General features: G+C 36.8%; 1 protein-coding gene across 2 annotated transcripts in view; it reads left to right on the plus strand.

Moving 5' to 3' along the window:
• STX18 (syntaxin 18) overlaps positions 1-22,532 on the plus strand; it is a 70,867-nt gene extending 48,335 nt beyond the window's left edge. For both annotated transcript variants that reach the window (XM_074822112.1, XM_074822113.1), the window contains 9 exons: positions 1,657-1,772; positions 2,887-2,964; positions 3,068-3,134; positions 6,847-6,962; positions 11,469-11,557; positions 19,480-19,538; positions 20,371-20,440; positions 20,995-21,075; positions 22,416-22,532. In XM_074822112.1, the coding sequence (XP_074678213.1) occupies positions 1,657-1,772; positions 2,887-2,964; positions 3,068-3,134; positions 6,847-6,962; positions 11,469-11,557; positions 19,480-19,538; positions 20,371-20,440; positions 20,995-21,075; positions 22,416-22,511 (772 nt within the window). In that variant the 3' untranslated portion in view covers positions 22,512-22,532. The remainder of the gene's footprint in view (positions 1-1,656; positions 1,773-2,886; positions 2,965-3,067; positions 3,135-6,846; positions 6,963-11,468; positions 11,558-19,479; positions 19,539-20,370; positions 20,441-20,994; positions 21,076-22,415) is intronic.
• The last annotated feature ends 379 nt before the right edge of the window (positions 22,533-22,911 follow it).

The following is a 22,911-nucleotide window of genomic DNA, read 5'->3' on the forward strand; positions in this document are numbered from 1 at the left end:
CAGAGAGTGCAAATTAGAGTTATAGTTTAGAAGATCACTGATTACAGCTGCAATAGGGATTTTGTCACAAACTCATGAAACCTGTCTGTCCTGACCAAAGGAGAGCAATTCAGCCAGTAAAATATAAATGAAAACACTATATATGGCTGCTTTTCTGTAAGTTATAAAAAATAATTTTGTAACGTTTAGAATAGTTTTAACCGGGGGGGCGGGGGGAAGCTGTGCTATTTAGATGTCAAACGCATGGCAGTGTTGGAAACAAACAAGTAAAATATAGAACATTACTTCTAATTAATTTGCTTTATTGTTTGCTGGCTAATCTGTGCCTTGTGTACTAGCTGGCGAGTAAGCAGAAACTAATTTTCAAACCAGATGAACCATGTGCTGCTTTTCTTGTGGTGCAGCCAGTCATACGGGATGGGAATTAGGAGGTTTTGGTATAATACTCAGGGACATTAGAGTACACCAAAAACTTTGTGGAGGAGATCTGAGAGACCCACGCTGACAGTACATTGAAGATGCGTGAAGGAACTGGTGGTTTTGTATGTGATGAGAAATGATGAGATGAGGTGATGTGACTTGGTTGTTGCTATTCCTGTGGCAGGGATTGCAGCAGGCAAGGGGAAGATTTGGCATTATTGCAGTGAGGTGTGTAAGAGATCTCTAAGGGTATCAGGCTAGCTTTGCAAATGAAGATCCCTTCTTTTTACTTGTCTTACTGCATTAATATTGCTGCATTATACATACCTTGAATGAGTGAGGGAATTTTCACATATAAATAAAAATCTAAATTAAAATGAGGGTATGAGTTAAGGTTTTCTTTCCTTTTTTTAAAAGCAAATATAATCTGCTGTGATGACTGTATCATCAGGAAACTCAAGATGAACAAGGATAAGCTGCTGTAGCAAAGTTTTATCATCCTGTCGTCTGTGGCTGTGGAAACACTATTAAATATGTTTATATGATTATTCTGGTGGTTATCTACAGTGCAGACCTCCATTTTTATTAATTTAATAACAAAAAGGTATATTAATCATACTAAAAATACTAAATACATAAGGTATCATCTAAAATAGAAATAAACAATGTGGGAACATGTTTTAATAAATTTTATAACTGACTTGATATTAAAAATGTGCATTATTTTCCAGTATTATTCTTTACGCTGTATTGAATTCACAGATTTCATAGTACAGCTACTTTAAAAATGAAGCTTGGTATTTAGGATAATGAAAACATACATTTAAGTAAAATAAGTTCCAGGGTTTTGTACTTATTTTAATATTTGAGCTGTTCCTTTATCCTACTTGGTTTTTAGAACTGAAATATGCTTCATTGGAATAAGTACTGAGGGCAATGATATATTTTTCTAGTTGTATTTTTCTCCTTATCTGCTCAGTACTTTATTATGTACAAGATAATAGGATATATTGCTTTTTTGTACATCTTTTACTAGTCAAAAATGTTTTTAAAAACTTCTCAGCTTTATAGAAGTGGCATTTTTATCAGTAATGGTTATCGTACTTTTTACTACTTTTGCTGTGAAAATCAGTGTTGCAGAAAAGTGGAGATGGTGAGTGGGAAGAAGGTTTAAGATGTGTACTTGCAGATTTGATGTTGGGGATTTCTTAAGTGACAGTTCGTCTTGTTTCTCAGCCATATTATGTCTGAGTATGTGAGGATGACAGATACAGAGCGTGACCAGATAGATCAAGATGCTCAGATATTTATGAGGACGTGTGCCGATGCCATCCATCAGCTGAGAACAGAAGGTAAACTGAGCAACTCTTAAATGTTTTTTTCTTAGTTATTGATAAAGGCTAATATAATCTGAATATCGGATGGTGAATCTGAAATGCTTTTGAAAAGAGGTTGGTGAAGTCTCATTGCCTTTTCATTTGCATCTGTGTAATCGCATTGACTGATTAGTAGTGTACTTAATTTTCTTTAATGTTAGTGGAAGGAGAAGCCAAAGCATAGAATTTTATTTATTTGTTCAAATACACTAATTAGCAAGGGTAAAAAAGATAGTCTTAAATATTTACTACTTGAATAGTAATTTAGCACTGTGGCACAGAGGCCTGAACCAAAGCTCACTAAATTTGGTGGTTGTCTATAGCTTGTCCACTTGTAAGGCATTACAAGTACAACTTTTCCAAGTTTGAGATAATTAATTAACTTTAACGGAGTCCTGATAAAGTAACAGTTTTTGACAACTTGAGTATGGGATCATACCTTTACAACACTATGTTACGGAAGTTGTAGAGAGAACTTCTGTTTTGCCATTTTCAAGTTGACTTGCTGTATGTGTGTGTTTTATGAAAATCTTTGGTATATTGATCAGCTTTGAATGCCATCTAAACATAGTTTCAGTATTATTCAGAATCACTGAAAGTCAGTCATGCATGGGAACTACATAGTATCAAAATAAGAAATATTAATATATTGTGTCAAGCATCCTTTTAATTCACATAAATCCTTAAAATTTCCGCATAAGTCTATACACTGGAGAATTTTAAATGTTAGAAGTTCAGTATTTTAAGGAAGTCAAATCTCTAGATCTGTTTTGCTATGCTTAGCTTGGTGACATCTATTCTTGTTTAGAAATTTAGTTGAGATAATATGACTCAGTGGCATATATAAGAAATCAATAACATAAATATTGTAATACACTAGTTGTTTTCAGCTTTTGGTTTGTTGTAATGACTTGCGTTTTACAGAACCTGTATTTAAATACAGCTATGTTTAAAATAAATAGTAATATATAACAAATATAAAATGTTAATAGACTTTGAATATAACTGGCATATCAACTGAAAATGCAAACGTTTGTGCAATTTAGTAAAAAGTTAAAAGACTGTGTTATATCTTTCTTTTGTATTTCAGCACACAAGGGTGTCCAGTCTGCTCAGGTAAAGGAGCACAGAACAGCTGTCTTGGACTTCATTGAAGATTACTTAAAAAGTACTTAGTATTTATTGAATGGTTAAAAATTAATGATTGTATTTTCCAAGACAGAAATCATGCTTTTTTAAACTGAAATTTTGTTTACTGCTATCTTGAACAGGAGTGTGTAAGCTGTATTCTGAACAAAGAGCCATCCGAGTTAAGCGAGTGATAGATAAGAAGAGACTGTGAGTAGTGTCAAAAATTAGTTTAACTGTGCCTTTTTTTTGTAGGATATTCAACAAAGCTATTATTCAGGTTTAGATTCTAAGGAGATTGTTTTAATGGGCATCTGTAGTTAGATGAGCAATTTCTGCTCATCAGGTGCAGGTCAGCAGGCTGCAGTCCAGAGCTCTCTTACACTTCTGGCATGTGAAGTTAAGTCTGTAAATGGTAGAATGCCAATATAGTGTACTTCTCCATTTATGTAAATGAATGAAGTACCAAATCAGTAAAATGTGGGTTAATAAGCCTATTGGACTTCTACAGATTCAGCAAAATATTTTTGTGTGTGTCATTAATATGCTGCATAAAATAATTTAGAATGAAATCCATGTCTCAAAGATGCTGTTTAGGTACAGATGGTCACTTGTCTCTCTCTTCCCTGCACACACCACTCCCCCTCCCACCCCCTCTGGCCCTGTTCCCTTTTTTTGTTTTTATTTTTTTAAGCCACTGTCTTTCTGCTAAAGCAAATGATTATGTTGTGAGTAAATGCTACTTGAGATGGCAGGTCCTCATGGCAAATATAAGCATGATTAAAACAAAAGTCTTGAATGTAACTTCTTAAGTGAAACAAGAGTTTCTGCTTCCTATCATGGCATATGTTCAGGCTGCTAATCTAGAGGTGAAAATGTCTAGGGGAAGTTAAAGGTGATGTGCTTGCTGGCTTTTTGGTCTGGGTTGTTTTTTGGGTTTTTTTTTTCAGTCAAGTATCAAAAACCATACCGTTTCTTTTTCTTCACAGTCCCAGGTGTAAGGATGATAAAAAGAATGAACAGCTTTGCGATTTATTTAATACCTGAAGGGCTTTCCATGTGTTCTCAGTCTGCATTATTTGAGTTCTAGCCTTAAGTTCCATTATGTACATTTTAATTTAAAAATAACATTCTAGAACATACACATCCATAAATAAATTCTTGAATGTTTTTCCAAGACTTGATGCTGCTTTATCAGTTTGGTGTTTGGATCGATCTGCTGTTTATGTTGAAACTAGAGAGATGTTTTCAAAAGTCCATAAGTACATTTTATTCAAAGTGATTCAGCATGAATAAGCATAATTAGATTCACTCAGATATATCCTCCTGAGACATAAGTAGTAGTACAAGCCAAAACCAAGTAAACAGAACACCCCAAACCAGTTCTGAAATTTGGTAAGAAGTAATGAGAGAAAAGTCATTGTATTTTTGTAACTCCCGTAACTTTTCAGAAAAAACATACAGAAACAAACTGTGTGATATTTTTCGTGTGTAAAAATACATGACCATATTGGTACTCTTCACACTAAAAAACTTCATAGAAAGATAGCATGATTTCTGCAGTTATAGAATGAGATAACAAATACCAGCTCTTCTGTTTGTTGTACTCTTGCATTATTGTTTCCATGTGAAATCCCAGACTCAGGATTTCTCAGATGACTAAACAGATAAAACAACTCAATTTGATGTATGCTAAACATGGAACAATGAAAGAGCTATTTTGGAAGTTAGAATACCACTTAAATAAAGAGCAATAAGGCACTAAAAAATAACCTGGGAGATGCAGTCCTTTTATGCAATATTGGAGAATACCTCTTTGCCTCTTTTTATGGATGTAAGAACTAGAAGACAGATGTTGACCAGGTGGAGTCTGTATGCCTTGCAGATGTGATGTAATAGCTAAACTGTCATTTAAATTAAAATTCAATTTAAATCACAGGGCATAAACCAGTCTTTATGATGACTTGAAAAATTGTCTTTTCTCATATGCCTTCAACTAGTTGATTTGTAATTTCCCCAAGGATTTCAGCAGACACTTTATGTGATAATAAGAACATGTTCCATCACTTAAAAAATGCCTAGTTCTTTTAATAGTGCATCCCAGGCGTTTTGTTCATTTTTAATTGAAAACTTAGTACATTAGCATACTGTGTGAAGTAAGGGCAACAAACAATAAAGGAATACATTTCTTTAAAAGTAAATTAATCCTAGTGCAGATCTTTCATGTAATTTAGTCAACTTAAAATTGCCTATCAAACAATACTGAAAGTTTTGCAGTAGAAATATTCCTCATCATGTGTCCTTTTATACTGATAAACATCCTAAACTCTTCAACAAATTGAGTGTTATAATTTTCTTATGTAAGTTGCCTTTATGTATTAACTCATATTTTTTGATTAAAAAGTTCTGCCAATTGCATAGGACTGTTTCCCCAGAATGAAAAGGTGAGAAACAGAAACACAAGCAGCTTTTCCTCTAAAGGTACTGGGTTGTGACTTTCAGCTTTTATGTTTATCGGTATTCAAAATTATATTTCATATCAATTTTAAACTTCTTTTTCCATTAGAATATCTTGTGAATTGTGTATGCAATTATTCAAATCAAGCTGATATTTTTATTATCTGGGGAACTGGTGTTTTATTAGTATCAGAACTATTATTTGAACTACATAGCCATCCAGATAAGTCTTTTTTTTCCTCATTATTAGGCAAATTTGGGATTTGAGAGGGAGGAGATGAAGAGTGGTTTTTTTTTTTTTGTAAAATTACCAAAAGCCCAGTATCTACAGAGTTTCTGAGCTAAGAAAGGTTCCCTATTACTGTTTTTTCTTGTTTAAATGACATAGTCACTCAGTGATGACTAATGCATTATATTCTGTTTTTTCTCAGAATTTTCTAATTATGGGTTAGAATTTAGACACAACACAAAGAAGGAAAGGAACACAAAATGTAACACCTTCTGTTAAGCAGCAGGGGAAGATTGCAGATTGTAATGAGATTAACTGTTGATTATATTTGAGAGGGGAGGAAGTCATGAAGGTGGCACAGGAGGTGATTCAGCCCATTGCTTTTTGGTTTTTTGTTCTTTAGCTTCTCTAACAGCATAATTGGTAAGCGTTTTACTGTCTACTACGTAGCAGCTACAGGATTCATTGTAGACAACAATAAACCATAGAAGTTTTCTGGAAATTTTAAACTAATTTTAAGCTTTTTTTGGTGCCACAGTGAAACGTATTCGACAAGTACTTAACGTGTAATCACTGAATATGCTTCTTATTTTTTGCATTGCCTTTGTATTAAAATTACATAGCAGAGACTTGAATGTAATATATCTGTCCACTGCATACGTTTTTTCTTCTCCTTGCTTCTAAATGGTCTATTGTGTCTTTTGGCAGACAAGGTAAGGATCGCTTTCATCCTGGTTAAGCTAGTTTAAAGCTAGTTAAATAAAAATCCTTGTTTCAGGAAAAAGCTAATTCTGCTGTATTTTCTTACTTTTCCTTTATAAGAATGGATAATATAAAGTAAAATTGTAACTATTACTTGAAAAACAGTAGTGGTGTTGGCTACTAAAAAGAATTTTCAGTGTGACCAAATGTTGTTTTGTTTTTCTGAAAATATATGTAATTTAATACACTGGATTTTTGAAAGGAAGTTTAATAAAATGTCTTATGCTTTTAACGCTATAGCCTTCAAAATTCTCTTCAACTCTGAACATGTAATGCGTTTTGTTCAGGAATACTATTCATGCTTTCTTTGCTTTTGTAATAATATTTCTGTGAAAGTTAATAAGTACATATTCTATCTTGATTGGGAAATCTGTAATGTGAAGTTTGCAAGAGTTAGTGTCAAATGTAATAATTTGTGGTTGTTCTCATTTTAGAGAAATTCAAATGTTAAATGATAGGCTCTTGTGTTTCTAGGTCCAGACTTGAACCTGAGCAGAGCAATGTGTCCAAATCGCCTCTTTCCCCTGAAAAATCTTCACAGAATCCTTTAGATGATTCTGAAGAAAAACTTTCTGCTGAGGAAAGCAAAGGTAAGAATAAAATGTAGTTGTATTTTACTTTTTGTGGCAAGGCCTGTCTGATCAATAGTACTTCTTTCACATCACAAGGGCCTGTTCCTGTGAGTTGCACCTTTTCTATTTTCATCTTCCCTGTGTTGATAAGGCTTTTGTGAAGCACATTGTGAGACTGAGGAAGCAAAATCTTAAACTTCTGACATGCTTTTTCTAACCAGCTAAAAGAGTTTTATGCCTTGCTGGATTCCTCATCCCCTCAATAAACTCTGTATGAACTTTCCTTTTTATTTATTTTTATCAATATCCATCTACTTAGATACCTTCTGAGATGTGATTTTTTTTCCACATTCCTTTCACTGATGGCAAGGAATTGGAAGGTAGCTCAATGACTTTCTGGGAATATTTTCTAGTTTTTAAGCAGAGTTGGACACTTCTACGTAGGAACTTGAAGGTAGAATATGCTCATAGAGGGGAGGTTACTGACTGGCCAGATCCAGTAGTTTTGGGGGATGCTCTTCTCCACAGCATTGAGTTTCCCCGCTGGAAGGATTGTATCTCATCCTTCAGTGGTCAGGAGATAGCCAGAAGTCCAAAGCAGTATCTCTGACCGCAGGGTCACTTCAGCTGGTGCTATTCTTGACAGGACTTGTGAACATTGCTTCTGATTCCTTGGTGGCCTGCTTCTGAGGCGGGGGGATGCAAGTCCCTTCTCTTAGCCGTTTCAATCTGTCCTGGGATGTATATGCTGGCAGAACTTTGTTGCAGAGTGCCTTTCAGAGTACCACCACAATGGAGATAATTTCAGGTTTCATACCTAAAGAGAAATCTTGTTTCTGTGATTCTGGAATTGTTTTCCCTGGCTTGAGTTCTCCTGCTTGTGCTGTCTGGAGGAGTCCAAGGTACCCTGTAATTTGCAGCGTGAAATTGTGGTTGGTTTTTTTTTTGTCAGAAACAGTATGAAATGTGACATTACGTTAGGTTAATACTTCATCAAGATAGAAGAAATGCACTGCATGGCATTCTGATAATCAGTTATTGTTTGTTGGGTGATTGTTATTAAGGAAGTTCCTCTGGTTGGTGACTTCAGGGCCATGCAAAGGGTGGGTTCATGCAAAGTGGATACTCCATTTGTGGATGAAGACTCTAATACTGAATTACCTCACAGTGTGTGAGTGGTTTCATTTTCTGATACGGCATTACTTATCTTCCTAACCAGTTTGTACTTCTGCAGCCCTATCAGTATGCTTTTACACACACACGCACACACACACACACACACACCAGCCCCTTGACACTGAATTTATTGTAAGAAGTAAAGGTTTTGATTATGTGTCATTTCTAGTGCTTACGACATTTTTATAGTATGTCTTAAGTGATGCAGCACACAGGCACATAGATGAGTTTCACCTTAACACGTTATCAGTGTTTCGCAGCTGTGAGCTACTGCCAGCAGAGGAGCGGCAGTGTAGTAGCATCTTCATTGCCCTGTGCTCTTGCCTTGTTACTGAATGTCTCCACAGTCTCAGAAAGTGTGCACTCCCACCACATAGTGTCATTACAATTTTTAGCTCCAAAAATCTGTGCCACACCATGGAAAACACTGTTCTTTGGTTGCCTTGGACACAGCAAACCACTTCAGTAAACAGAAATGAAGCTTTGTTTATTGCACATTAATTCTGATTACTTCAGTTTTCACTTTTATTAGTTTATGCTTTAATTTTTTTATAAGAAAGTAGGGGTCCTGTCACATAAGTGATTCTGATGCAGTACTTATGAGGGATTGCTGACTAGTCTTTGAGAAAACTATGAAACTTGTATATCAGAATAAATCTGTCTGAAACAGTTTGTAAATGCACACATCCTATGATTCCTCACAGAAGAGTAAGTGTTGGTTGCTGCTGCTTATAGAAATCAGCCTTGTGACTTCACTGGTAGGTGGTTGTCAAAGCATGGAAATAGCATGAACGAGGTGACAAGGAAACGAGAAGCTCAGCTTAAATATTGTAGCCTTTGATTTTTATTTTTTTTCAAGTAACTTTTCATGTTTTTAAGAAACTGGAGAAATTAGTGTGTTCAGAAATAAACTATTTCATCCTCAGGATGGTAGTGATTTAGAGAAAGGTGATCACTTGCACTTATGAATTAGCCATCATCAGTGTGCCTAGGTCCCTTGTGTTAAATATCTCAGCTGTAAAGATAGTTGTTCTGAGAGCAGCTTGTGGTCCTGTGCTTAATTTGAATGTTATGATGAACAGCTGAATGTCCTACATGGTGTGCTGAAGCACAACTCGGGTTTTGTCTGTTTTTTTGGCAGAAACCGAAGCAAAATGTGATTACTTTTGTTTTGAGGCAAAGCACCTGTTTACATTAGAATTATACTGGACACGCCTCATGGTAGGAAAATAGTCTCTCTGGAGATTGCTTTTATATGCTGACAGTATTTATTTGCATATTACAAATTTGACATTTAGTTTATAGAAATAAATGTAAATAATGAATAGTTTTTGAACTGGTCCACAAGCTTAGCAGCTGTCTCCTTTCAGAGGATTTGATCATTACTTTGTATCTCCGTCATGCATTAACTACTGCTCTTTCTGCAAAAGAAATGTTCTTTGTTTTTTGCTGGATGAATTGTAGAAAAGCATTAATGTCAGCTCTATGAAAGCTGCAGAACAACTTTCCCAGTAGCCAGAAACATGCCACAGTGACAGGAGGAACCCTGGGGAGATACGTGTTTCTTGCTTACTTCTTACCGCAAGTGTGCTTGCTTATTAGCAATCACATTGGATACAGGTGCTGTGTTTTTAACAGTGGTGACAGTGCCTGAAAGTAATTGGTTCCTCTGGGATAAAATAGGGATATATCTTTTGTTTTTTTTGGCTCCATAAACTAATTATCCTTTCTTTGACTCCAGTAAATAATTCATTATAGTTTTGATATAACATAAATACATTGTTTACCTAAACAAATAAGTTTTGTGTTTCTGTGGAATAGACTTGAACTACTGATGATACCCCATGGAAAACATAGAGTTGAATCATTTCTAAATAATCTTTAAAGATATTCTTGGTTTTATTTCTTACTAGTTGTGAGAAAGAAGAGATTTTTTTTTTCTTTACATTTATTATATTCCTTATCCACATCCCTCATTTGTAACATTGTCATTGTTTGTACATCCTGGTTTGGTTGTTGGGAAGCAAAATATACATTTATAAAGGAGACATACACAACAATACTTTTTTATAATCTTTACTTTTCAATGATTTTCACAAATACTATAGTGAAGGATAAAGGGGAAAATTTCTCCTTATAATCCTTCACATATATTTATTTATAAATAAGAAAACTCCTTTCAGAGGCTTCCCAAGACAAGTCAGTATTGGAATGATGATGCATCAGTGCTGCTTATGCAATCGAAAAAAAGTAGGTTTAGAAGGTTATAACAAAACAAATGAAAATACTTGTAAATGTCTGAAAAAATTGACTGGGATGAATAGGAAATCTGATATCTATGAAAAAGTAAAAACTAAATCTTTCTGTATTTTAATTTGCAACCTGCATCTGATAAGTCAAAGCAGGCTCAGCTTTGATCCATTGTGGGGTGGTGTAAATCTCTTTTGGGTTTTGTAAAAATGCCGCAGCCAGTGGGGAAAAGAGAGGCCTTCTCAAGAGTGCAGTCTTATCGTTAGGATTTTAAACGCTGATGCTATAACAGCTTCAGAAACAGTAGGTTTCTGTAGCATATACTTTTTCTTTCTCATTCTAACTTCTCTGTCTATAATCAGAAGTATATAATTAAGCCTAAAAATAAATCTTCCAGAAGAGAATATCCCAGAAATAGCCATTCAACATCTTTTATGCCCAACTCCTGCTAAGATTTATGCAGATGATTAGCTTTAATCAAAGGGGAAGTGCTGTTGAAATCAGTGAAGCAGCTATGATGTGTAAGGGTTAGTTTGTGGAATCGGATCTGATTCCTGTTACACACAGGAAGACCCCTTGCACAGTGTGCTGCAGGATTTGCACTGTAATATGCAGTTTGAACAGTGTGAGGAAATTGAGTTTGTCCTGTGAACTTTGCTCAAAATATCTTTGAGATTCTGGTTTTACTTTTCGGAATGAGGAGCTGGTGGTTTTGTCAAGTCTCATTGGAAGATAATAGTTTGCATATAGACTGCCGTTTTGAAAGTTGTGTGGTTTTTTCTGTTAAAAGACAAATGCTGCAGTATTTTGTGCCCTTACAAATGTTGGTGCATTGTGAGTTGTTTCACATGCTTCACTGTCAACATATTAGTGCAACTCCTCGTAGTTCACCAAATTAAACATATGCATAGACTTTTGTCCCTGTCTAGAAGTTAAAGGTTATTGGTGTAATTTTGTGGTGTAAATATAGGGTGAATCTCAGTTAATGACAAATGAAACGCAACAATTTCATCGGCATTCTGAAATGGATGAAAAATTATTTTCACTTTACTGTTTAGTGTCCTGCATTGTCTCAAGTGTTTGGTGTTTTTTTTACAGACAGGAATCTGCCTGATGCCCAAAGTAACCTTGGATTATGGGGGGACGGCAAAGGGGAAGATGAGCTGTCACCTGAAGAAATACAAATGGTAAGTATATCTCGTGTCTTCTTGTCCATTTTATTATATTTTCTGCTGTATTCATATGTGTTAAAAAAGTACCGATTCACCCAAATTCTTTTTCAACTTTCGTTTTATGCAGAGTAATGCCATAACGATAGCCTTTTGCTCATGGCTTCCTGGTTCTTCTGGTAGCAGCTAATACTTAAAATTGCTACAAAATACTTACACGGAGCCATAAAATTAGTAACAACTATTTTGCAACAACTGAAATTAAAATGGTTTTTAAAATTATGGATTGCTTTAGTCGGGAAACAATAGAAGTCAAGGCAACATAAGAAAAAGCATTATGAAACTTCTGAAAGAATAAAGTGTTGGCCATTTTTTACTTGGACTATTTCTAGAACACACCTTACAGAGTTGTACTATTTAAGTATAACTATGAAGTTATACTTCATTTTACTCATTTTTATTTTCTGGATGATCAAAATCAGATTAGTTTGCTAGAAGGAATAGTTACAAGCTTTCTGTCACAACAGAATCTCATGAATTTTATCTTTTCTGGATTTCTGTTACCCTTGCATTTATGTACTGTTTGATCCAATTCTGCTTACAGTTGAACTGATATAATACAAAATTTCTGACATAAGCGTGATTGATGACAACCTATCTGTTAGACTTTTCAATATTTCTGAAGTTTATAGTTTTGAACATGGTTCAGAATTCTTAGAAAAGCTCTCTACATTAGCACACATTGCCTTGTTTTACATAAAGAAAGAAAAACTGATTGATAACTAGCTGGTAGATGTGCAGTTTTCAAAATGGTGAGCTTTACAAAGGCAAAAGGGCTTTGAATTTGCAGTATGAATATGTGAAGCTTCCTTGGCGCTGATTAGAGGTGTTCCCAAACTCAATATGTGTCAGTCTTCTCGTCAGAGATGAGCAAGTTGCACGAAATTATGATATGGTTTGTCAAAGAGAAAAGGTTCTTCAGAGGCTGCTCTTGCACTCAAGAACAGTATGAGAGCATCCAGTCTGAAATCTAAAGGCCTACTCCTGCTTTCTGTTTTCCTTTTAAAGATAATTCTTTGCATATTTTCATTCTTCTGCGTTTAGACACAATATTATTAGCCACCTTGCTGTAAGCTTGCAAAGGATCAGGAGGAAACAAGTATCAGAGGTGATGGCTCTGACAGGGCTTACTAATAACAGACTACTAAATGTTGGATTGCTTTTTGTAGGCCTGACACTGTAATTAAGTTTTAAACACGTTACATCCCTTGCAATGGTATTTTGGGAATAAATACATTTCTTTTTCATGAAATCCTTTTATACTTTTTGCAGTAAGGCCCCAGATACTTCACGACTTTGATAAGTTGCTGAAGTCTGTGAGTTTTGTTCTATTTCTGTTATCAGGACTGAAGAAAGATAAACATCTTAAAGTGCTGATTTTTGCCTGCTGAGGATTTGAATTTTTCCCTGGAATAAATTCTCTTTATTGACTTGTGAGGGGGAGTGATTCCAGGCCTAAGTTAAAAATAAATAAATAAATAAATCTATGTTCATAGTTTAATGCTTTGAAGGATTTCTAGACTCCTAAATCTCCAATCCTAAACTGTTTATTAGGCATTTGGACAGCTCTTCCTAGGGGAGAACCAACAGACGTTTTTTAAAAATCCACTGTTGTTCTTTACCCATTCAGAGCTCTCCCATGCTGTGCTTTTTTTTTTATTACTATATATTTTTAAAACTCTTACTGGTTGTTTTACACTGATTTATGTCTACTGTGCTTTCAGGAGTTGCACTTCCTGTGAAAAGCGATATAAAAATAACACTGATGCGCCTAATTAAATAAACTTTTAGCTCAGACAGGCTCTAATATGTCATTATCTTAGCTTACACAGTTCTGCCTATAGTTTTCAAGAAAATGTGTAGTATATAACAGCGCCTTGATGTCAGTGACATGATTAAGCCTAGAAAAATTCTGCTGGAAACTTTGGATCTCAGCTTTAAGTTTGCCAGTCCGCTCCATGGGAAGAGAGAGACAAATTTACTAGTCTGTTTAGAGAAGCAGATGATCAACATGCTACCAAAATAAAAATACATACTTTGAAGTCCTATATATATTAATACACTGAAGTATTATTACTGCTCTTGTGCCATAGTTTATTCTTAAATTTCCATGTGTGAATTTATATACAAAATTTTTTTTACATACTCTCAGTACTTGTGTTTTAGTACTGATACTAGGAAACTGGAATTGAAAACAGCATGCAAAGGGATGTTACCACAGCCTCCTCTCTGGTTATAATTTATTCTAAGTTTTGGAGAAAGCTCGTTCTGAGCTGGGCGTCTGAATCTCCTGCTGAATCTTGCAGTGGTTCTTATCTTACCCAGAGCTGTTCTCTCCTGTTGTACCTCACTGCAGGCTGACAGTATGACCACCAGTAGTCAGGGCTGTCTGTATCTCAGCTTCTCACACGGACTACAAGTCTATGCTTCTGGCACTTGTGTGAAGAAATACAGGCTTGCTTTCTACCTCTCCTAAAAATTAACAAGCATCAGTTACTTCCACATTATGCCTTGGAAGGAGTCTACGTTTACTATGATTTAAAAGAAAAGTGAGTCAGCAGCTTTCATAGCAGTATTAATACAGACATTTTTTTTCTTTCTCCATCAGTTGTCAAGTAGAAAGCAAGCTGATTGTTTCTATTATGGTTAATGCCCCCCAGTGAGGGTCATTTCTTGTCAGGTAATTTTTTACTGTTGGATTGGATTCCATATTATTGGAGTTGTTGAACTGTAAACAGACAGTTGTCTATTTGTGTAATACGTATATGTGCACAGCAGGGCTTCAAATGTAAATGTTGCCACTAATATGTTGATGCTCAGAGCAGAGCAGAGCTGAGCAAAGCAAGGCATTCTCTGTTCTGTGGACCTAATGTGATTTTTTTTTTTTTTTTTTTTTTTTTGGGGGGGGGGGTGTTGGGTGTTGGGTTTGTTGTTTTATGAATATCATAACTAGATAGTTTATAAAGGCTGGCTATGTATGTGGTGACTATTTCACAGTGAAACTGCTCTTTCAGTGCATTTTTTGAGGAAATTTATAGCTGAGACTTGGCCTTTATTAGTAAAAGTTGGATACTGTGTAATTTCACTCCTAACAGACTTTAAAGTCACTGGATCCATTATTCTAATTTTCAGGTAAATTTGGGTCCAAGGTGTAAATATAGGTGTAACTAGGAAATATTTTGAGTATTTGAATGTGCCTTGCTTTTTTCATTGCTCACATAAATCCTTCATGCTAACTTGGCAGTATGTAATGACTTCACTGTGCTTTTAACACAGGAATCAAAGGGTCTTTACAAACATGTAACAAACCCTCACAGCTTTAGTTAATTTATTCACTCAAAGGACAGTTAACTATTTCTCCTCTGCATTATGTTTGCTATTACAGAGAAGTTAACTTCTACTTTTTTAATATTTGATTTGTGAAGAGTGAACCAACTACCTTTTAAGTTACTTAAAAAGTCCAGCAGTTCTCAGAGGGAGGGTATGTTACAGTATAGAAACTGTTGTGTTAGTTTTAAATTAGAATGTATTGTGTCAAATCATACTTAACAAGTCTCAATCGTGGTTCTGTGATCCTTCCTGTGGGTAAAATAATGAATTAAAGCCCTATCATACTGCTACAGCAGCAATTTCTATCAGTCTTTTACCCACAGGAGAGAGCTTTACATTGTTCAAAATGGTTGCAGGCTATTGTATGATTTGCACAATAAATTTCAGTTTATAACCCTGAGTACAGGTATATTAATGGTTTTTATAGTTATTGTGAGCAGATGTCTTGTGGTTGCATTGAGTGGGAAAAAATCTGCCTCTGCTGTTTGAGTTGTGAAAATATCTAATTCTCCCTGACTTTATCACTTTTGTCTGTTTTTGTCTTAAATTCAGGTACAGTACATATAATGACTTATCTCATGGGATAACAAAAAAGAACTGTGATTATTTCTTCTATGCATTAGATTCTTAGACGTATCTTCAGTGGTTTGTCACTTTATGCCATACTTTGGTAACAGAATATTCCACTGTCATAAAAGAGGCTACTTTAATAAGCCATAAATCACTGAGCTATACTGATCGCTAGAGTTTGGTTTATGTTCCCATCATGTAAATCCCTTGTGACACACTGCTATATGATGTGTTCTGCATTCTACCCTTTTGTTCAATTGACTGTTTTAGCATATCTTACTGCTGTCTGCGCCAAGCAGTCCATCAGCCATGATTTCAAATTGCAGAGATCATTTAGCAGTTTAAAAGGCAATCTGTGCCAGTGGAGGGCTTTAAATATCAAAGGGACTTTTTAAAGAATACTTTTCTCAAGTGGATTTCAGCTATTTGTAAGGGATTAAAATCATTCACTGCTTCTTTATTGAAAATTTGCCTTCTAAATTAGTTATCATCTCTGTTTTACTAAGGCAGCAAAATAGAGAATTTTTGATGTTGAATATTTGTGCAGAAATACTTATCCTTACAGAAGTCAGAAAAACAATTACAGCTTGCTGGCCCCATTTAGTCGCTTAAGGACCAACCAGTCGACTCAGTGCTAAATCTCACGGCTCTATTTCATCGCTCTGTTCCTTGGCTTTGTTCTGAGGTCACTCCACTAAAATCAGAGACATACAGTAGTGTGAACGTAAAGGAGTGAAGTGATGAAACACCTTTAACCATCTGCTGCTGTAAAGTAAATATCACTGTATTAGTCAATTGTATTTTAACAAATGCTCTGCTCTGTAGAAGGAGATGCTACAGACAGCAGTGACAATGACATTTGAATGTATTACAACACTGCTGCTTTTTTATTTAACAAAACTACTGGATCTTTAGGATGGGAATTGGTGGGACTTCAGGGAGCTGTGCAGTATGTTCCTCTCTGTTTCCCCTTGACCCATGGGGCTGGGCACCCTCCCTGAGGTTTCTACCCCACAATGAAGGTGACAGTGCCCGACAGCCACCCTCATCTGTAATCTTGGACTCTATGGAGTCCTGTAACCAAGGAGAGAAAGCTGTTCTTGCCAATCAGGTAGATAGTGAACCTCTAGTATAAAAAGAAATTTGTATTTTAAAAGAAATAAAAAATCACTTTTCATTATTCTTCATGACATAAATTCCCTATGTCAGAAGACCAAACATTGTTCTGTGAGATTCACTGTTACCCTTCTTTAAACATACCTGTCATTTCACACTCACTTCTGCTAAATTAAACCTACAAATTTCTGATTTTTAACAGAGTAACCATTTCCCCTGGTCATGCAGGTTGACATTTAATTTGCTGTTGGCACAGAGTCAGGTACTGTTTCTCTGAAGCAAGATGAAAAATGTTACAATACAATGTGTGAGGGACAGTGAAGTGGGGTGTGAGGGACAGTTAAGTGGGGTGTGAGGAGGGAATGAAGGTAAAGGGTATGAAAGGTGGCTTGCCTCTTCTTGTTTTCTTGCTTTTCTGTGTTGGTCTGTGGCAGTGCAGAAGTCTTGCTCAACTCCTGCTATCCACTCTCCCTTAAGCCATCCCTATCATCTGGTCCTGTGGTGGGACTCAGTTCACTAACTACCAGAAAAGTCAGAAGAAAAAAATGGTTAGTGAGCTAAAATGTCATACTGTGAGATCAGAAGAGCAGCAGCACTTGCTTAGGACTGTGTGTGTGGAGAGAGAGAGAGAGAAGGAGGAGCAGGACAAATTCCTCAGTGGTTACACTAGATCTTTTTCACTTCACCCCAAGTAGTATACACACCTGATTTCTTGTCTGGGTTAGTATTATGAAAGTACTTGATGTGGCAGAAGTTTCAGCTGGAATGTTCTGGACCATTTCAAGGGATGCACACATCAGCATCTGAAGCAATGCACATGAGGAGTTGCACAAGCTGTATAAGGAAGATCTTAAAAGACCTGGGACACAGATGCTGGTCGCATGACTGGGGCAGGGCGGGGGTCACAGTGGTGAGTCAAAGAGCGTCACCAAATGTAGCAGTATAATAATGTTAAATGTACCTACTCCTACAGACAGGCTCTGTGAAGGAAGCTATGGGTCAGATGAACTTATGTCATATTATAGCCACTAATGTTCACGTTGCATCTTAATGAGGAACTGCGTTATTGTTTAAACTAAATTTCAAAGTGCTTCACTTTCAGCTATCAGTAGCACTGCTCTAAAAGCAGAAGGCCCCTTTGCCTTTCACTAATGTAACGTGACTCTCACTGTTATCATGATTCTCCACGATTCAGACTTCTTCCCCTTCCTTCATTCTCTTGCTTTTTGCACAAGATGATAGTTGTTTTCAAATACTTAATATCTTCTCTGGGCAATACCTTTCCTTGAAAGCTTAAGCGTTGGGCATATGCTCAGAGTGAGCAATTCCTACAGCACCGACTGAAAACCAAGTCTGACCCGTAAGAAGTGCTGCTCTGTTGGCATTTTCATCTTTGACAACACACTGCTCTGTCTTAGATAATGAGACCTTGCAAGGTGGCTGAGAGGACTGCTGCACTTTTACTGCTAATGAAATTGTAACATGATTGAATTATGCCAAAATCCCAGTGTGTTATGTAGGCTAGTTCAAAATAAGATTAACTGAACTAGAACAGGCCTTGTTGTCTTGCACAGCTCCCACTTCAAATTCTTTGCATTCTGAATCCTATTTTCTGGTATTTGCACTGCTGCCTGTATCACTCAGGTTCGTCAGAGGTGCATAGCAGACAATGTTTTCAGTAGAGATGTATATATCCTGTGTGCTGTTTCTGTATAACCACATAGACCAGGTCTTTCCCAGCCAGTGAGAAGAGTGCAAAGATCCTGTCACTTGTGTCCATACCCCACAGGTCCAGCTGTTACCAAGGCTTTGGCCACGCAGAATTGGCAGAATACCTTGAATACGTTGCCCCTCCTTCCCCCAAAATGGGACTTGTGACCCTTCCAATACAAGGTGCCCTGATGGCAGGAGCCTTTTGCCTGGGGCAGGCTACAGCGCTGCCCCGAGTCGAGTGGCAGTGTGCGAGGCAGCGGCAGGCTGTGGGCCCCCTCGGGCTTGGAACCAGCTGTAGCTGGCTGCCAGGCTGCAGGATTGTGCTCATTCAGGCGCCTTGGAAATCCCAGCTCGGTGTGCCCTAATGGGTTCCTTCTAGACATGGTCCTTTCTCGGCTGTATTTTGGCTGGGCAGATTTTGTTTCAGTAAACTGTCATGGTATTTGCTGCGTAATCGCTTCTTCTGTAATCAATCCCAAATGATCTGACAGTCAAGTACATCTAAAAAGTCAAAGCTTGTTTTCCTGTATAAAGCCTTCTATTTACACTTGTGTCTTGGAAAATGTAGTGCTAAAAGTATATTTAAATGTTTTATTGATTACTCATGAGTTTTAAATGGAAGAGGTCTGCTGGAATAAATAAAGCCAATGCATTTATAAAGTATTAAGTACTAGATGTCAAAATACTTCATATTGTAGCAAAATCTAAAAGCTCTTAACTTCATGCCATGGGCAGTACAGGAATAATGTGAAGAACAGTGCAAAGATGCCAGGAAGAGAATCACATGGTTTCACAAGCATGAAAGCTTTCCCCACTCAAGTTTCTAAAATAATAAAAAAGGACAGATTTTATCCACTATATTTTTCCTTACTACAAAGTAACTTGAGCAAAATATTCAAGTTATTTTAGGGGTTTGTTTCATTAATGGGAGGAGAATGACAAGTGTTACAGTGACCTGGTTACAAATAAGCAGATTCATGTTGTTCATTTAGGCCAGGATTAGTAATTCTTGCAGATCTTTTTAGTTGGGACATGTAAATAGATTGCAAGGAAGGGCGGAAGTTGGTCGATCAGGGGTGGGGGTTGAAGAAAGTTCCCTGAGTCCAAGCATGTGAACTCATGTGTGCAATTTCCTTCTTTCCTCCTTCCAGTTTGAACAGGAGAACCAGAGACTTGTTGGTGAAATGAATAATCTCTTTGATGAAGTCAGGTACGATTTTCTGTGACTTTTCTACTGACAGATTGCTGTGCAGGCTGGTCCCATAACCCAGGCAACACCCACATGCAGTGAATTTGCTGCAGGACACCTGGCTGTGTGAATTGCAGTGGTGTGGTAGCAGGAGGGACAAGATAGGAGTGCCCAGGGAATGAACTGTATGAGTTTACACACTGTGCTGTCCCACAGCGTAAAGAGTGGTTCTGAGTGACGTACAAACTATCCAAAATAGTACTGGTTACATTTGGAAGGTTTACATTCTGTCTCGCTTATCTAAATTTAGAAAAATTAAAATTTTCCCGTCGTACCGTGGTATCGGCTGCGCAGACAGCAGTAGGGGAGGTGCACTCGCTGCCCCCCGTGCAGAGACGTGTCCTTATGGCCGAGCAGCGGTGCAGTTTGCTCTCCGCGTGCTGTGCAGAAAACCTGAAGGGCTAGCTCTGGCTAGAGCTTTACTTTTGGATCATTAGTACTAGGCAAGGTGAATTTCACACTTCCTAGAAGCATATATAAAGAATACGTCAAAATTTACTACACCATGGATTTTATTGTATTGGCTGAAAGAAGGAAGATATGCAAAGCTCCTGCGGTGAAGGCTGCTGTTGGAGAATCGAGTGGTGCCTCTCCCTGAGCTTCACTGCAGGCTGGTCATCTTCCCACCAGGAACTGTCAGAGCACTAATCACAGGCCACTGCTGCGTAACAGACAGCTAACAGAATAGCTGTGCCTGCTGAACAGCCTGCTTACCGGGCTGCAGAGCCTGAACCTGCAGGAGCAAGGAATGTCTGCACTAGTTTCTAATGAAGTATTTCTGTTCTTTGCCAAGACAAATTGAAGGAAAAGTGGTGGAAATCTCCAGATTACAAGAGATATTTACTGAAAAAGTCTTGCAACAGGTTAGTATAATGTAATACTACAGCAGCAAATGCAGCTTGAAGATTTTCTTGGGGGTATTTCGGTCTTGGTTGCATGCAAGATGTAAACATAAGAGTAATGAATCTGATGCAAATGTGAAGGAAAAGATTTTTGCAAAATCAAGATATTTACCGTTGTTACTTATCAGTATGTACTAGGAATGGAAAATGCAACATTATGTGCTAGAATGTCTCTACCTTAGAATTGGTGTCCTGTTAAATATGTTAGTTAGTAGCATCTTTTCTGGAAATGGTGGCACCTCTTCCAAAAGAGATACCAAGAATCACATAGGTTAGATTGGATTCTAGATAAATGGGAGACTTCCTGCTGATCTTGGTGGTCTCTGCTCAGACTCATAAAATCACAGGTAAACACATGATAACTTAATTGCCTCTATACCTTTGCATCATTGAAACTAAGATGTTAATAATACCAGACTTTATTTCATTTTTGAGTTCTGCTTGTTCCCCAAGTCCTTGGAAGTGTTTTTTTTCCTGACGTTCATCCCTGTTTCTCAATTTTATTTTTTCAACAGGAAACTGATATTGACAATATCCATCAATTAGTTGTGGGTGCAACAGAAAATATCAAAGAAGGCAATGAGGACATAAGAGAGGTAATGCCTCAAAGTTGTATTTTAAACTCACCGATTTCTCTTAACTTTCACTTTTGCCCAAGTGTTGAGCTCCCCCACAGTACAGGTGCAGCATGTGTTGGGGCATCAGGACATGACTTTGGAAAAATTCAACTAGTTGGCTGAGGTTCTCAATAGTTCACATTGCTTGTCTTGCTAACCATGATCTGCAGAAATCTACTTGGCCTCACCTTTTTTTTTTTTTTTAAAATGTGAAGGCCACCTGGCATGTATTTAAGCACCTGTGAAGTTTGTTTTTAAAAAAAAAGAGGGGGGGGAGAAATTGCAGACTACAAATAAAGACAGCGCTGAAATTGTTGAAACTGGAGTTAAATGCTGAGTGCTTAGCAGAAGAGTCTCTTTACCATGCTGAACGCATCTCACATGCTCCTAGTAAACAAATCTATCCCATTGTCTTACTAATTAGAATGAAATTATGTTTTCTCTCAGGAACTGAGATTTCAATAAAAACAGAGTTCCTAAATTAGGCTACTGAGTAAATATCTCAGGTTTTTTTTTTTTCTTCCCTCCCTCCTGAAAGCACACAGAATATGTAACTCAAGGATGAGTTACCTACTGCTCAGCTCTCCTGAAAAGTGCCTCAAACATAGCATGAACTGAAGTTATTTTTGCTTCATTTTTCACATTTGTAGGTAGAACTAGGTTTCCTAAACCAAACTGAGAAACAGTGATAAATACAAACCTTCATCACTCACATTAATGTTTGTATCACACAAAAAAAAAAACCTATTCTGTGTGTAAATCTGAAAAATGAGAGAAAACAGATCCCCATGTCTATGCTGGTCTCAATTTTGGGAAGGAGAATCCAAGAAAAATGCTTGCTCCTTGCTCCGAGACTGAAATACACTATCAACAGTGCTAAATCAACCTCTAGAAATAGTTGTCAGGTTTTAGTTTGGTGGGTTTTTTTTTTCACTCAGAGGATGTTTATTAAAAGATGAAGGTCTGATTATTTCTAATCACAGAATTTCACTTTTGGAACTTAAATCTTTAAGCATGTACATTTTAATGTAGTTCTTAATGTTTTGAGTATATTTTCATTGTGTGGAATCTTGGGATTTTTTGGGATTTTTGTTTTTTAAATTACCAATTTTAAGATTTTGAGAGAAATTTCTTTAGTGTGATAAATCTAACGAGATAGAGCCAACCTGACTCTTATTCACCTGAAACAAAGGGCAGGTTTTGTTCTTTTTCCTGTGGGAGGGAAGAGTGAAGCCACTAACAGTCATCCTGGGTTGCTATTGTTGATATTCTACCATGTGTTTACTAGTGATATAATGGAGATAACCTGTTCCTCACAGGCCATCAAAAACAACGCTGGATTTAGAGTATGGATCCTATTCTTCCTTGTAATGTGTTCATTTTCCTTGCTTTTCCTGGACTGGTATGATAATTAATTAAAAATATAATACTGTCTACATGCTTTGTTTGTAAAACTTTTGACATTTTTTTCAATGGAGTGGGGTACACAGCCTACCTGTATATTTTAGGCATTTTTTCATGCCACTATGATGGAAATATTTTCCAATAAATAAGCATGTGTATATATCCATTAGTGCAGAGGGACCTGATAACATTCATTTTAAATCCCTTTATCAAACATAAACCCACATTTAATCCTGCAAAGAACATAGAAACCTTTGAAAGAGCTGGTAAGAAAGCTGCAAGCTGGAGCATAGCTAACAGAAGGAAAAAAAGATAATGGTTTTATCATAGTCACCCACACATCTGTGATGTTTGAAGTCCAGCTCCCAGTGTGCAGACCAGATGAAGAGAAAACTGTTACTGTGCAAAAGC

Source organism: Strix aluco, chromosome 4, assembly GCF_031877795.1.
Source record: "Strix aluco isolate bStrAlu1 chromosome 4, bStrAlu1.hap1, whole genome shotgun sequence".
Taxonomy (NCBI): Eukaryota; Metazoa; Chordata; class Aves; order Strigiformes; family Strigidae; genus Strix; species Strix aluco.